Genomic DNA, 17,448 nt, shown 5'->3' with positions numbered 1-17,448 from the left:
AGGCTCTCAAACATATGTATATAAGTTTGTGTGTATATATATATATATGTATAAATACATAAACCTAAGTTTTCCTGTATTTTAGAATTATTATTGGACAGGACTAAATACTTGAAATACTTCTCTGTTTATTCTCTACTTCTTATCTCTGGACTCATGTCAGTTCTATGTGGAAATAAATTCTCATGTGAGTACTGGAGTTGATTTCTAAGGTGTTTCCTGCCCTTATACGGTCTATAAATTTTTAGAATCATGGAATAGTTTGAGTTGGAAGTTACCTTGAAGATCATCCAGTTCCAACCCCCCCTGCCATGGGCAGGGACACCTCCCACCAGCCCAGGTTGCTCACAGCCCCATCCAGCCTGGCCTTGAGCACTGCCAGGGATGGGGCATCCACAGCTTCTCTGGGCAACCTGTGCCAGTGCCTCACCATCCTCACAGTGAAGAATTTCTTCCTAATATCTAATCTACATCTACCCTCTTTCAGTTAAAAGCCATTCCCCCTTGTCCTGTCACTACAAGCCCCTGTAAAAAGTCCCTCTCCAGCTTTCTTGCAGGCCCCTTTAGGTACTGGAAGGTGCTATATGGTGTCCCTGGAGCCTTCTCTTCTCCAGGCTGAACAACCCCAACTCTCTCAGCCTGTCTTCACGCGAGAGGTGCTCCAGCCCCCTGATCATCTGCATGGCCCTGCTCTGGACTCGCTCCAACGGGTCCATGTCTCTCCTGTGCTGAGGACTCCAGAGCTGAACGCAATAGCAGTTGAACTCGTAGCATTAAGGCACCATTACAGCATCTGGAGAGCCATTCAAGGTGGCATGCATTTGTAGCCTAGTGCTTCTAGACTAGGCTTATGCAGTATGCACAGCTGTGATTGTATTGCTCGGGTGATGGACACTTTAAAACTATAAGGTATGTGCTTAAGAGCTCCCACATAGTAACCCAACGGTCCTCTGTACTAGGGCTTGTTGCTGAGAGGTCTAATCCTTTGTGATGAGTGGGAAACCAGTGTCCCCAGTTGAACTTGTTATCTACAGTCTCAAGAGTTACCTAAACACAGGCGGTTGCTTGTGGTCAGGTCTTCTTACTAGATGATACTTGGTAACATACAGAGTTGATGCCGATCTGCACTGCAGATGGGAACAGCCATGCCTGCCTGTGATCTTAAGATATTTCAAGCAAGTGGCAGAAAAGGTCTTTGTTCAAGAAGCAACCTAAAGGGAGGAGGTGGTGATGGTCTCTAGCTGGGCTCTGTGTACTGCAGATGACCACTTGTACTGGTCCTAGAGTTCCGTTGTCGTTCACTCATCCTTAAGCCTGTGCTGCAGTGCTGAGTGGTTTGGGTACTCGTTGGCAGCCATGTCTTTTGCGCCATCGTTCTTCTGTCTCCCAAAGGTCCTTTTCAAGCTCTCCTGTGTTGCTATTGCAGCTTCTCTGTCAGGATATTTGTTAGCAGTGTGGATCCACACTCTTTTTGAGGACTATGGGACTCAGCCACACTTGTCACACAATCTCTAACAGATGGTGGTTACCAGATCTGGCTGGCGTGTGCCACCGAAAACTCTTGGCTGTCTGAAAAGACCACATATAGCTTTCATTTCAATTGCTGGTGTGTCCTTCACTCAGGAGTCTGTAAAGAATGTGGCTGATCCCTTCAAAAAGTAGATTGTCAAAGGGAGTATATGACCGGGTTGCTTGTAGGAAGGAGGAACAAGGTAGATGGCCCAAGAGGTTCCTCCCCTCTACAAGCTGAGGTTTTGGTGTCAGTATCTTTTAATCATTTTTATAATGGAATGAGCAATGGAAAGTTTTATCCTTCAGACTCTGCAGGCCAGAAGTGTGTGTCCCTTCCAGAGGTGTTTGGCTGCAGGTGCATGTACTTCAGTGTCTTAAGTCAGATCAGGAGTGTTTTTGAAGTGAATCTCACTCATTTTGCTTTGACTTGGGAGCACGCCTTTTCTTTATATGAAATGAGAAGATAGGCTCTAGGAGCACTCTTAAGTGTGTTGCAGCCACTAACAAAAATATACTCCCTAAGACTGGACTACAACTAGTTTTATTAAGAGATGACTCTGAAACACGGAGTGTGAACATGAGGTCCTCACCTGTGGTTTCACCACATGCTTCTGTTTCTCTTCTGCCACCCTGCCTGCTAGTGTGGGTACAAGCTCACTGTCCTTGCGGTCAGAACCAGTGACTCTTACAAATCCTTTACTGTCAGCGGGACTTGTTTTCTGATCCCTCTCCTGACTCGGTGTTGGGCTCGGCATCTCAGAAATGATACAGAAGTAAAATGGAATGCCTTGGGTATTTAGTTTGAATAGTCTGGGAGGGAATACATACATCTTTCTGCCCAGAAACCATCTTGGTCACAGGCAAAGCGGGTAGCTGGCTAAAGCAGCCGCCTGCCAGTAGCAGCCAAAGCAGCAGATCCCTCAGCTGCTGGCTGTTGTATTCACCTTGATGGCAGAAGCTGCGCTGAGTCTGCCCCACTGGGGAGCCTTGAGCTGCTTCTGCGGCAGGGTTTCTAAATAGTGCACTACTGAACTGTCCTGTTCCAATGTCATTGTGCAGATGGGACTAAGTTTACCCTACACTGACCTAATGATTGGGTGAACAAAGGCAAGTAACAAAAAAATTAATCACTGAGGTTGGAATATTTGCCAGGTTTGCTCCAAGTGTCACTTATGTCATCTCAGAGTCAAGTGTCAGTGCTGTAGCCATTACCCTCACGCTGGGGAACTGATCCTGACTTAGATCATCAGGCTGTGCTCCAGACTTTACCATACCAATAAAAAAATTCAACGTTGAGGGTCACTTTGTTTTTAGTGTCAAATACTGATTGATTTAAAAATCATGATTTAAAATTGACAACCAGAAACTTTATTGATTTTAATGTTTGTTGTGTAAGCCAAGCCAAACATTCAGTCTCACTTTTTGTACAGCATTTAGAGCATATTTTAGTATGCAGTCTGCTTGCAAAGCATTTAATTTAAACTCAGAGTCTGAGTTGACAAGACCAGACAGTCCAGTACCTGTGTATTGAGATTATTATATACCACAGTACATATTAAGATCCTTGAATTTTATGGGTTTTATTATGTTGGAATATACAAAGTGTGTCAAGCTGCATTTGACTGGACATTAATATTCATTTAGGAGGTGTAAAATTATTTTGAATTAGACCTTTATTAGTTAAACAAAACTATCAGAAATGAGCTCAGTACATGTAAATATTTAGACTTACAATTTTACAACTATTCATTTGTTTATATAAACACACTTTGGAGATGTAAGATTGATCCCTTCAGGCAGAAGGACTGAATCCAGTTCCCCTTTCCCTATGTGAGCATGTCTATGTCTAAACAGTGAGTTGACCTTTTATATATAAAACATAGTTCTGTTCTCCAGTTATAGCACATACACAGTTCTTAAAAGCAGAATAATTTTTTTAAAAATCACATGTTTTTAAATTAAATTTAAGATTACTTCAGAAACTAATCTCTGGCAGGGTTGGTTTTTTTTTCTTGAGTGATTTAATTAAGAGTATAATACAGTTTCCTCACACTTTCCACATAATAAGATCTCATTGTAGTGTATTTTTACTGAATTCAACAAGTTGCCAAATGCAATGTTTTCTAATGCTTCCACTCCCCTCTGTAGTGCTGCTGGGTGTCTGGATACTATGGAAAGTACGCTGCTGCCTGATGGAAGCTATGACATGACTGGGAAGCAGTGAATATGTTCTAAGGGTTGCATGTACTTGTTTGGGAGGTAATGGTGCTGTTTCCAAATAGCAGTAGTAAGGCAGATAAAATACAAGGTAGGTACAAGTAAGCAATGTATGTGGAGGGAGGAGCAGGGTGCAGTGATGGGTATTGAGCTGATTTTTACATTCAGGAACAGCACTGCTGGGGATACAGAAAATAAACCTGTAGTAGTGTCAGTTTAATCACTTGTAGCAGTCAAGAAAACTCCTAGGATATGACTTGCATTATTAGAAAACGGATAGAGAAGAAAACAGCACCTTGTTGTGCTTCTGTTCTAATCCATGATGCATGCACCTGAATGCTAGGTGCAGTTCTAGGTTGTCATCTCTGCCTGCTGTAGACACAGTGATGCAGCAGAACAGAAGGTCCAGAGAGGTGCTGCAAAAATAATCAGTGAAACAACTTCTGTATGAGTAACAAGTGGACAAGGACTCTTCATGTTGGAAGGGAGGGCTGTGCAATGAAGGATACAAATCATGAACAGCACAGAGGACACGAGTGGAGAGGATTTAGGGGACACCCACTGAATCTAGCGCAGAGTGTGTTCAAAATCAGCAGAGGAACCTTGCTCTTCCCACCACAGAGCTGTGAAACTGCTTGCCTCAGAATAATGTGGATGCCAATGTTTACACAAATTTAAAGTAACCAGACAAGTTCACAGAAAATGAGGCTATTAGATGTGCAGACAACATGTCTCATTTATGAATTCCAGGAGCCAAACAACTACTGGAAACAGGCAGAGAATTTTAAAAGAAGCGTCGACACATGCCTTCCCTTTTCTTAAGCTCTTCCCTGTGCTTCTGCTTCAGATAGTAACATGGTTCTATATATATTATTGCATGGAAGGTATTTATTAATTTCAAGTGTATGTATTAAACCAAGAGGAACAATATGAAAAGAACATAAAGGTCTAACTTTACTGGGAAGCTTATCAGTGGAGAGGTGTAAGTATGACATTCCGTTTGTAGTATGTAATAAGGAGTAGTAATAAAATTAATAGGATACTCCAAAGTCTAAATATAAACTATTGAATGCTAAATTATCAGGTTTCTGCCTTTTCAATACATTTTGCTTAAAATATTTTTAAGACTATAGCAAAATAATATATAGGTGCAGATTTTCCGTTGGGCTGACAGAGAATAAATGGTTTCCAAGAGATGGTTGCAGGCTGTCAGAGCAGAAATACGTGAACCAAGAATGCACTTCACAGAGCACAGGAGTTGTTCCAGTTTGTAGAATGAAAGATTTCTTTTCTAACAGTATTCATGAATAAGCTTTCAAATTTTTTTATTGGAACTTGGAAGAGCTTTTAGAAGTAGGATTTCTAAAAGATAAGAATCCCTCTGTTCTAGATCTGCGGCCTTTTTAGTGTTGAGATACTGAGCCCACACAACTTCAATGTGCTGGTTACGTGTCCAACATATTAAAAAGTTCAAGGGTGTTTGTGTTAACTCACAAATTCCTAAAAGTTGGTTTTTGGTTTTTTTTCAACGGAAGTAGGTAGAATTTTGGATTAAGTATGGAGACATATAAAAGAGTCAGGTAGTAAGAATATTGGACCAGACTCTCTACATAAAAGGCAGTGGCCACTAGCAAGTATTGAAGAAAGGATTGTAACAGATCAGGTTCAAAGCTTTAAAGTATGCTTCCAGAACTTGATAATACATATTAGAGATGATAAATAGGTTCTGTTGAAGCTTGTCCTTTTTTTAGTGCAGTTCTGTGCTGTTGCCACCGGATCTCCAATTATTCCAATACATATTCCAACACATACATTTTTTTCTTGTTGAGATGACTAAATTCCTATCAGAATTTAATATGAACTTGATTGGGTCATTCTTCGTGTTGGGAGTGTCATCTTTCATATTGTCTAGTGACTCTGAGGGCAAATCTGGATGGGGGAGCAGTGAGCAGGTACGTGCTGCCAGCTTTTTGAGAAGCTTTCCTTCTGTTGCCACCCAGGTTGTTCACCTTTTGGGGGATTCTCCCATTATAGTATATGCTGTGGAATCAGTCAGTCCTATAGTCTTTCATCAGCACAGTATTATTGTTTGCCTTAGATTTCCTGGGTTCATTGGTTTTAAATCAAAGAACTAAAAATTCTTTTCCTTTTAAGTACTGTATTTGAATTTGGCTAGACATATGCCTAGCTGTATTCAACCAGCAAAATAATATATTTCTCTGTTTCAGCTCTTTAATTTGCTAATTCTATTTGAACATATTTCTTTTTTAATTAGAGTTGTGCAACATCATACATCTTTTATGCATTTAGGACTGTAAAAATCCAGAAAGCAAAGCTCACTTTCTGCCATTCATTTTCAGTCATTTACTCTTAGAGCAATGAAAGCTTCAACCACAGGTACTCATTTATTCTTTAAGAATCAGGATACCTGTAGCAAGACAGTGATCAACAGGAAAAGAAGCAATTATGGCTCATAAGATTTATTTTTTGTGTGTTGTTTTTTTTTTTTTATTTATATTTCAGCTTCATTTCAGAAGATATATAGTAATGATGTAAAATTTTTTGTTGACTAAGTATTTAGTCTTCAGTGTCGTTGGTAATACATATGTTGAAAATGGGGCCTTCTTTTCTAGTGATCTGTGAAAGTAAACGTAAAATTAATAATGAAACTGTTTAATACAGTAATGTATGTTTTTATGCTAAGGTTACATGCTATACGGTGGACAGAATAGGCCCGTATGTCTGTTATACGTTGTGTGTGCTTGTCTGCTGGCCTGTTTTCAGAGGCTTACGGCCATGGTTCATGTTTTGAGTGAGACATAGCTTTTACAGTTGAAGATAAGGTTCCCTTCAGCGGTCTGCTTCTTCCCCCCCTGCTGCTGACAGCCGTCCCCAGAGCAGTGGTGGCGGAGGGTGATGTCACCTCCCTAGCTGTCCCTGCTTTTCAGAGGGCAGTGTCTCATTGTGTAGACGCTGGTTACTGTGTGTGCCAGTTTCCTGTGATCCGGCCTGAATTATTTTGTTTAGGCAGTCACTACTTTTAAATTACGTTAACTAAAAGTAAATATTACTGAAGTTTGAAGTATTTGTAGTTACTTCGTTGGAAAGCTGTAACTGTTCTTCTAAGTGAGGTTTTACATGTGTTTTTTATTTTCTGCATGGGATATTTGGCCAAATTAGAAGCCCCTTGAAGTCAGAGTTTATGTATATTCAATTGAATTTCTTTCAGAGGTTGTAAGCAGTAGTCTCTACATACTGCTTTTGTGTTGAGTGTGTTTCAATCTCTATCCAAAAAGGTTTAATTAAATTTATGCCTCCCAACTTCAGCAGTTACTGTGGTGCCAGGCATCAAGCGAGCCTCATGAGCTTGTTGTCCTCTTCTATCAGCGGTGGCTGTTCTGAGGAAACATCAAGGACAAGAAGAAAAAACACCCAAAGTGATGTGCAGATAGGGAAGGTCTAAATTTGGCTCTAGGATTGAACTGGAGGAGGGTGGCTACCCCCGGAGTTGGATGCCAGGTGCCATAGTTCCATGGTTTCTTCAGTGTCTTCAAAGAGCTGTGAAACATGTACCCAAAACGTGCCTGAAGCAAATGAAGATGGCAGCCTGCTACTGCCACCCCTTAGTCTTTAGGGCACCAGAAGCAGAACTGCATTGCTGAGCTAAGCTTTGCAGCCATGCAGGCATCAGTGTGGTACCATGTAATGGGGTTTTAATTTGAATTGGCTAAAAATATAGTCAATTACAGAGTTTCATTGTTTTTTAACCGTCGTTTCTATGAAAGAATATTGATCGTTACATTCTTTGAAATCAAACACTTGACTTTGAAAGTCGAGCATTCAAAAAAAGTTGGAAAATGTCAGAATGAAGATTGTTCAGACTGTTTTAATTTGTCCCTTGCATGTATGCGTAATGATAAGATCTTTAATTATGTGATCACATAATATTTTTCACAGGAGGAATGGTGCCCGGAGAATGAATCAGGGGTGTTTATTAAAGGAAGCTGTTGCCTCCAGAACCCTTGCCTTAATTGCTGGAAAGTGTAGTAATTTAAGTAAAGGGCTGCAGGAATCAAAGCGTGCTCTCTAAGGCATTTGAAAACTCCACTGAAAGACTGGATTTTATTCTCTCTGTTTCAAGGAGGCTTTATGTGGTTCTGGAAGGTCACTTATTTTGGAGGTGATCTGTGTTTCTAGTTGCTGTGGTACACAGGCCAAGGTAGCTGGGCTCTGAGCACAGCTGCTTTTGAAATGAACACAGGTGTGCTTTGAAAATACAAAATGCTGTATAAATGCAAAATCCTCTGAAAAGTAAGGCCCAAAATGCCTTACACTGACGTGGCAGTGCCACGATTGCCAAAAGAATCCTCTGGTTTTTAAGCAGACAGTTTCTTCTCTGTGAAACGGAGGAACTGTCACCCTACTGCAGTTCAGTTAATTATATGTTTCGAAGCATTCCTGCTGAATGTCATGTAGGGAAATTATATATAATATATATAATCATATAATTGTATAATATATAGCTATAATATGTGGTATATACATATATAATGCCTTATCTAATATATGATATATTGTATGTAATGAGGAATCCCGTTTTGGCTAACATCCTGTAAATGAGGCTTTGGGAATGCTGCTGGCTGATGGGGATAAAAAGAATGAGCAATCACTTTGCAATCTGAAAAAAATGAGGCAGGATGCTACAAATACTCAGTTCATTCCATGAAACTGAGCATTTCCTGTGTGTTTGCCATCAGTGCACCAGATGAGTCAAGGATCCTGTAGAGGGAAAACAACATTAAATAATTTAGTTAGAGTTACATATAGATAATATGGACTTTTCTGTTGTTTTAAGTGCTCAACTTTCTGCTACAGTTGGTGTGTGGGTTGCCTGGCGATCCCAAATGTGCTGAGCCCTTTATTTCCCCCAAAGCTCTTCATAAGAGGAAAACAGGAACGTCAGAGCCAGATTTCTTGCTGATTTTGTTGTGTTGCCTTGTTCCACCTGGTCTTTGGTGGAAGGAATCAAAATCCCAAAGATCGTTTGTTCCTCACTTTTTATGGAGAAGGAGGAATTTTAAGTTTTGCAGAGTTAGCGTGTGAGTGAGTGTAGTGAGAATGTATGAAAACGTTTCAAGGTAGAGTCGTAATTATTAGATTATATTTAAAATAAAATATATGATGAGGAAAAGAAGATATATTTCTTCTCCTTAAGTGGAATTCTTCAGGACAAACTTTTTGATTGTATTTTTGGTTTCCAGAAAAGCTACTCTAAATCTAATATAGGGGTTTCTACTAAATTTCCCAAACTAAACAGGAAATGTATTTTTAAAAAATCAAGTCTTCATTATCTACATTACTGAAGCCTGAACTTATGCCTGTAAATTTTGATCCATGCTCTTATTGATCTCCTTTGCATGTGTCAAAGGTGAATATGTTGGTGTTTTACATTAATAATCCTCTGCATCTAAGCATCACTGTAAAAACCACTTAAGACAACAATAATTTTTCCATTTCCTCCTGTTTTATGTCTGTTCTTATGCTTTTTTTTATAAAGTTGCATTTACCATTTCTCAGGCAAATGAATTAATAAATCTCTTCTGCTTTGGTGAAGGAATACAAGTAGGTCTTCTCTTTCACACAATGTTACAGCATCCCTTACAGTGCCTATTTTACTTTGCAAAATCTGTTACAGAATATAAAGTGAGTATCAATTTACTGATTGGAATGGACCAGACACTAGTGTCTAGGCAATCTGCCTAAATTTGTTGTCCTAGAAGAGGTCAATACCATAAATAGTGGGGCATTACTACATTTTTCAAATAAGACTGTGTGTATAAAATATGGAAATATGGAATTATTGTTTTCAATTCAAAAGGCTCTTTTGTCATGCTTATGCATGTTCTAGATGAGATGTTTATCTCCTGAATTGGAAGAACATGAGATAGTAGCCTATCAGCTCATAATCTTACTCACTTTCCCTGCTTAAATGCATTTTTAAATGACTAGAATACCTACCTTGGGAAAAGAAAATAAATTTTAAAAAGCTAACTTCAGAAGAGCAGGAGTCTAGTTTGATATTTATCTACCTTCATAGGCAGGATTTCACATGAAAGAATCAGTCTGGCTTCTCATGTGCCAACAGTGACAGCATGCAGGTACCACAAAGTAGCACATGCATGTGTGCCTCCCAGGTATGATCCTGATAGCCACTGCAGGAGTACTGCAGCCAAGGCAACTCTTGTTAGTTGTTGATTGATAAATTTATTCTCTTTTCTTAAACCGGATTTCGAAGCATTTCAGTAAGTTCAAACTTGGCAGTGAAGAAGTAATACACATATAGATATAAATGTTTAATAGTTTAACTTCAGTGTGAGTAACAAGACGTTTCAACAGATTGTGAAAGTAATTTTTTTCTTAATACTTAATCCTTACAGTTTAAATTGAAATGGCCGTAGCTGATCTTTTGTGCTTGCTTACGAATGAAGACTATTTAATAATAATCTGCTCCCATATGACAGAAACATATATATCGTCATGTAATCCTTTGTTCACAAGACTTGCACAATATGTTCTCCAGGCTGAAAAAGTAAGAGTTATTACCTTTTCATGGTAGCTGGGGAAATGTTATGCGAGATTTTATTTCTAAGTCACCTCTGGATTTTTCTTTTACTATTCTTCCTGCTGAGTCTTTAGCGTGATCTTTGGGTATGAGGGTTTTACAAGAGCATTTGAGTTTGGATCAGGAGCCTTAGGCCTTCTGAATCAGATCTCCTTATGTTCCCATTTTTTTGCTCCTTGATTCACATTCCTGGAGCATGGGAGTGGCATCGGTTACAGGCAAAGCTGGCACGAGATGGGCTGGGTGAGCACAGGGAGAGTGCAGAGCTGCCGGCAAGGGTTTGCTCCGTGGGACCGGGCAAGAGCGACTGAGCTACGTGTGCTCAGCCTGGGGTCGCTTGATCTTCAGTGCCAGTTGTTTCCCTATAGTTTTGTTCCTTCTGTACCCCACTGATTGCTGTATACATACAGCTTATCCTCGTTACACACATCTGTCTGTAACAAAATTTTGGTTATCAGTATTAAGTGTTTCACAGGCTATTGACCAGGCTGTAGCATTCTTAAAGGAAACATACAGTAATGCTGGCATCCAGGTTGGAGCGATCCAGTTGGAAGCTTGATGCTTCAATGTGGCCCAGAAGAGAACTCAGGAGTTGTCCGCTGCCTTTCCTTGTGCAGCCTCACGCTGGGTGTGCAGGAGTGAGAGCTGTTGTGGTTGCTAGCCGTGGTGGGAGCCCAGCAGCTGCCAGCTGTCTCCTTGCGTGCCACTGTTATGTCCAAGTTGCTGATAAGCCGCTGCCATCCCCATGTGGAAAGAAGGGATAATAATGTGACTCCACTGAGGGGCCCCGGATATAGCATCTGGCCACAGTACTGAAAGTTTTGGACCTCCATGCTGTAAATTAGGAGTATATTGATCAGCATTTTGCTTTTTGTCTGTCCACAGTCACCAATTATAATAACGTGGTAGAAGCAAACTCAGATTCAGACGATGAAGATAAATTGCATATAGTGGAAGAAGAAAGTGTAACTGATGCAGCAGACTGTGATGCTAGTGTGCCAGAAGATGACTTGCCAACAGACCATACAGTATTACCAGAAAACAGTGAAAGAGAAGGGAGTACAAACAGTTGCTGGGAAGATGAAGGTATGTTCATTTTCACTGATGATGCTATGTAGAGAAAGGTTTCTAAAATGAAGATTCGATAGGACTTTTTTTGATCACTTTGTTATTGAGATAACATGTAATATTTGCAATAAAAAAGGTTTTTTAATGTATTTATTGTAATATATTTTACGTTCATTCTTTAATATTTGAGTCAGATTCAGGGGTGCATTCATGCCGTTGGCATTGTTAAACAGGAGGTTCAGATCTGTAGATGCAGGTTTCTCAAGGGTGATCAGAGACTATAGTTACTTGCTTTTAATTTTCCCAATCTTTTTGCATGACAGGTCTCTGCCAAAGCTCCCAGTAAGGTTCAGGGTTTGCTCAGCTTGGAGAGAAAGTGATAAGCCAAAACATGACACAAAATGATACTCGGATGTAAATTTCTCCTTGTGAGCTGTTTCTGCCTTTTCCCTTGTAAAATATAGCCAGAAATCTTTTTTTCCAGTTATTAGGTTTAGAATAATCTATGTTGCTCATAATGAATCTGTATTTTGAAAACACTGGAAGGAGGTAAATGTTGTACATATTATGCAGTAGCTTTAGGAGCTGAAAATGTGAAGCCATCAGGAAATGGGCCTTTTACTGTGGAATCAGATACTGAGTTTCATAATATCACACAGCATGCTTCCATTTGAGCCAAATTGGGATAAATGCATAAATTAGTGGAATTTATTGCAGAATTTGGCCTTAATCCCCTGAAAGATGCAGAATATTTTCTGGCATATCCTTGTTTGTGTCTGAACTCCAGCCGCAGTTCTTTAGCATCCACCTTGTTAAAACTGGTGGTTTAAGACAAATTGCATGACCTCACGTCTAAATAAATGGAAAGCAGTCATATGGTCCCTAACTGCGATCCAGCTGAGAGAGAGCAGCTGAGAGTTCAAAGAATAGCATCAACTCAGCCTGTTTTTACATAGCTGCTATTGCCAAGATATGCTGTGCAGGGAAATGAGTATTCTGGAGCTAAATTATTAGGTAGATGATTTTCTTAGTTATCCTGTAATATTTTTGCTCTGTTGCAGCTATATCTATCAGGAACTGCAGGGCTGTGTGTGCACAGTTTCTTGAACCCTTCACGCACATGTGTAGAAACCCTGAAATAGGGATTGAAGAAGAGCGCTGGCTCACAGAGGTGCTGGGTCAAGACCCTTTGGGCTGAGTGTTTCCTGAAGAGGTACCTACAGGTGGTTGCGACACGTCACACGTGACACATCTGTCTTGCCTCGGAAAAACTTCTGGGGTTTTTCAGAGCTCTAGACGTGTGATGGCACCTTCTTTGGCTCCTTATTTCAAATGTGCCATTTTTAACCTTTTAAAATTTGTTTGCTAAAATGAAGCATTTGAGGCAAATTCTACTGTGATTGTAGAATCACCATGTAGGCAGTGCTTTCTCTGCTTTGGTCGTCGCTGACGAAGACAGGCTTTCAGACAAAAGATTAAAAACACTTGCCATACAGGCTTGCATTAACTACCTTAAATTTCTTCTATAAAAATTATGCATTCTGAAGCCTCTTTTGTAGCAGTCCAGAGCGTTGTTTATTTGATAAGATTTTTTTGAAGTAAGTTGTTTGAATTTCTGGCAATGACTACAAGAGAAAAATGAAGGCTACATTAGGTTTTGTGGAGGTTTGATTCACAATAGTAAAGTACTATTTCCTTTTTATAGCTTTCCTAGAAGGAAACGTGTGACCTGAAAATCATATCATCAGTCTTGGTTGCTCATTAGAAATCCGGAGAGAGCGGTATTGAATACATGATCTCCCTTATACAGGGAAAGGTACTGAGGGTGGTGTCCATACAACACGAATACCATCTTCAGGACTGGCGATTATTTTTAGAAAACATACACTACAGCAGTCTTAGTAAGTTGTGTTTCATCAGTAAAGTAGTACTGAAAGTTCCTGGGTTTAGCTGAACTTGGCAGAATGAGTTTTTTACATGTTTATTCTGTTCACGAATGCCCAAGAATAGAAACAACACACATAACATTTCTTTATCAGATTAGTTTCTTTCCATTTCTAGTCATTCTAACTGAATTTCTAAAAGACCTTTGGAACAGGTGTTTTAAATATAAGGTGTTTATCTCAAGAGGTTTAACTGAAACAGTCATAATGGTTTGAAAAAGTGAACCACAAGTATCCTGCACAAGTTGTTGGCAGTGTGCCAGCATTCATGTGTGAAATGATTCTGAATATTCTGAATATTTTTTTATTTATTTTGAAGTAAAACCTATGCTGTAATCTAAAAAAAGAAAAAAAAAATAAGCAAAGGTTACATTTATTGACTTATTATAGTAATGTGCCTAAAAAGCATTGTTATATATTATGTTTAAATACAAGTATCTGGCAAATGTAGAGATCTCAGACCTAGAACTAAGATAACTTTTAAAAATTGAAAATTCAATAAAATTGTCAAGACCTTGAAATAAACTTTAAAAATTAATTTATGTTTTATGTTTAAACTTTTCCTGGTACTCCAAAATTCCTTTAACTCATAAAATTTTAGGTTGCACATACGTGTTATAAGAAGGATTATGTTCTTTCAGTGTGCTGGGTTGCTGAGGAAGGTTGCTGCACTATTTCGTATTAATTTCTTTGGGGAGGAAGGCTAAAAAGTGTGGCATCTTTTTGATCAAGTTTATACTCACTGAAGCAAACAATCGGGCAGTACTGTAAGCTGTAAATAGTGCTTTGTACATGCATGTCAGAAAACTGGCTCTAAAGAATTTAGATCAGAAATTCTTTTGATGGGCTTTGGAATTTATTCCCTTCTCTGAAGATAAGACTGTGGTGGAAATTTCAGTGAAGTTTGTCTTTCTGTCTAGAACCAAAGTTTCCATTTTGCTACTGGTTTAAATTTGATCAGTTATCTTACCCACGCGGAGATGTCTACCGTCAGCCTGTGACACAGTGCTTGTGTCATGTGTGATTGCTGCTGGTGCACACTGTTGCCTGTAATGTGAAAATCATTAGCATTTAACCCTAGGAAGTCCCACCATATCTCTATGCAGCTGTTCACAAGCAATGATGAGATACAGAAGTCCAAGAATGTGTTTTACAATTATCTGGTATGTGCAGATGTAATGCCAAGACGGATAGTCATGCCCTAGATGCTATTCATGGAGACCTGTATATAAGTGGTCATTCAACAGGTAGCTCAAATTTCTTCTGGAATTCAGAGCTGTGACTTCTGCTCGGTGGAACAGTGTCTTCAGATCTGTCTTAAGATCTGTCTTAAGTCCCCATCATCACATCCCTTTCTGTTGCTTCCCAGCAACTCTATTTGCAGCGTAGTAACTGGACTTCTAAGGGCACGATTGCAAAGTCGCCTTCCTTGTAGACCATATATAGCTGTAAAGAATGAGCTCTACTTAACATTTTTCAAATTATTAATTATTCCCACCGCATTAGGGAAGATCACCCCCTGTGGAAAAGGGGCTCCTCCCTGTACGTCACTTTTAGATATTTGGAAGAGGCAGTACATGATTATTAATATTAGAGGTTTTTAACTTCACTGAGATTAATCTCTATTGCCATAAATTCCTTGTCATTCCCTTGGGAGGCATAACTTTTATTTGTACTGAAGCCAATGGAATTTTCTGGAGACACTGTAATTTAAATTCCTATGAGTAATAACTTGTTGATATTCCCCTCTTCCTATTTCATAATGGAGAAAAATCACAAACCCTTTCTAAAGAAAAATAGTGGGTTTGCTTCATGATTGTTGATACAAAATTAAATTTTGGATTTAGATTTGTGTTGCATGCAGTCATCCATCCTACAGATTCTGAACCAAGTCTGTGATATCATGAGCCAAAAAGATAATTATCTCACAGTCCGGTATTGACCGATAAAATACAGCCTGTTTGGGCTTTTTTTTTTAGATGACAAAATTAAAGCACGAGTTAAGAGTTACACTTCACTTCTAAGCATATTTCTTGTTTGTGACTATCTGCAGAAATATTTGGTCTGTGGGATTTTAATAAAGTAGACAGAAATAACAGTCTTTTCCTTTGAGAGACCTGGTATTATCTGAGATTTAAAAGTTTTCCTAGAATATATCATCTTCCATATGAAGGAGAAATTGGCTTCTACTGTAATTAAAGAGCTGGAATGTTCTGGGGTTTTGACTAGCCAAACTAAAGGATTTTTGCCTGCGCTGAAGTAATGTAAATAAAAGTGTAACAGTTGCCATTTCAGATCAAGGAACACTTTAATTTCACATCTATTAGCATAGCATACTACCGATAACGGAGCAAAACAACCAACATAGCTTTCCTACACAGTCCTACCATAAGCCAGGTACTGACAGAAGTGGCAGCAGTGGCCTTTTCAGTAAGAACTTCCCAGTCCAGGCTACCCAACAAACGTAAATTAGGAACATCTTGTGCCGTGTATTGATTTGACCCAGCAGCCTGTTGTGTTTAAAACTTCCAGGCTGCATCCTTGACCACTGCAGCTCAGCAGGAGCTGGGGGAGCTTTGGAGGCAGGTCAGCTCCACAGCAATAGTTCTACAGGTGTCTGATACCTGCAAACTCATACTGAATATAGAAATTGATTTGTGAAACGATTTTGTAGTGCACAGTTGATCTGAAGTGGGGAGCATGTGTTTAAAATCCTTGTTTGTTTAAGCAATCAGAGCCTGTAAGTGCTTTCTAGACAGTTTACAAGAAAGAGAACGCATTGGGTAGCTGCTTGCAGGCATTACCAGCAAATTGTCAGTCATTTCCCAAAACTGCTAATTGACGAAAATAATGTAAATGTGGTTTTATGTAGGGGAGGGTGGGGGGGCTGATACTCTTTTCTGGAAAAAATATTCCAGCGTATCAGATAGCTGCATTTCCAGATAGGGTTGTTTAAGTATCTGACTGTGTTTGCTGGAGAAACACACTGTCCCTGTCTTTACCTCTCTTCAAATAATGGTTAGTGTTTAGTATGCTTCCTTTTAAGACTTCAGTTCTTTAACCATGGAATATCTTTGTGGTTCAATTGATTACACACTGCTGAAATCGCACAATCCATATTTTTGAAAGAACATTTTGTTTAAATGCAGTTCTTCTAAACAATACAGAAATAGAAAAAATTGCTGAAGAAATCACTCAAGTATATTAAATTGTTGTGTGTGTTGGGGATTTGGTGGTTGTTTTGGGTTTTTTTTAAATATTCATTCTTCTTTTTGTGAAATGTACTATTTCAGCTGGAAAAGAAACAAAGGAAATCCTGGGGCCTGAAGCTCAGACAGATGAAGTTGGATGTACAGGTATTTCTTTGTTAATCTGAGTCCCTTATTCATAAAGTGCTATTGCATTTTGGCTAGGTGAGTATCCTTCTGAAGTCTTTGAAATTCTTCCACCTCTCTTTATATAATGCATCGCTTTTCCACACTAGAGGTCCTAAATTGTAAACAGTGTTTTAGCTGGGGAGGAACAGTCTGGGCTCCTTTTGGGTGTCCTGGTTCCAGAGGTGCAGCTGAGCAGTGACACGGAGCAGTCCCGTGCGGGGGCTGACTGCTGAAGCACCCTGTCTCCTAAGAGCAAAACAAGGAATAGTGCTGATCTTAAGTGTAATTGTATAGAATAGAAGTAGAGGTCAATAGATAGTGTTTAAAACTAATAAGTAACATACTAAAATAAACTTAAGCTAATACTGTATCTTATTATCAGCTCCTCTGTACAGAAGGCAAAATAAAATATATACTTCCATCACAGTACCAGACAAAACCAGATGCTCTGTTATTTTGTTATTTCTCTGGTTGACAAGAAACTTAACATATAGCCCGTACAGCTTTTTAAAAGGTTTTTATACTTTTTTTTTTAAATGCCCTCAGCACTAAATAGTTCCATAATATGAGGGCAAGCCTCATTTAGAAAAAAAAAAAAAAAGGAAATAATTAAACATTGATAAGTTTAAAACTGTAGCTTCACACATTCTTTTTAGTTACTATAAAGCCAAACAAGTATGGAGAACTGCATTGTGTATAGCATTGCAGT

General features: G+C 39.1%; 1 protein-coding gene across 2 annotated transcripts in view; it reads left to right on the top strand.

The window, feature by feature from the left end:
* ZEB1 (zinc finger E-box binding homeobox 1) overlaps positions 1 to 17,448 on the top strand; it is a 126,408-nt gene that overhangs the window by 89,868 nt on the left and 19,092 nt on the right. For both annotated transcript variants that reach the window (XM_080384297.1, XM_080384298.1), the window contains exons 2-3: positions 11,237 to 11,437; positions 16,656 to 16,718. In XM_080384297.1, coding sequence (XP_080240423.1) covers positions 11,237 to 11,437; positions 16,656 to 16,718 — 264 coding nt within the window. The remainder of the gene's footprint in view (positions 1 to 11,236; positions 11,438 to 16,655; positions 16,719 to 17,448) is intronic.

The sequence above is a fragment of the Falco punctatus genome (assembly GCF_963210335.1).
Source record: "Falco punctatus genome assembly, chromosome: 4".
NCBI lineage: Eukaryota > Metazoa > Chordata > Aves > Falconiformes > Falconidae > Falco > Falco punctatus.
The sequence above is the reverse complement of the archived record's forward strand: the minus strand, read 5'-3'. Positions and strand labels throughout refer to the sequence as shown.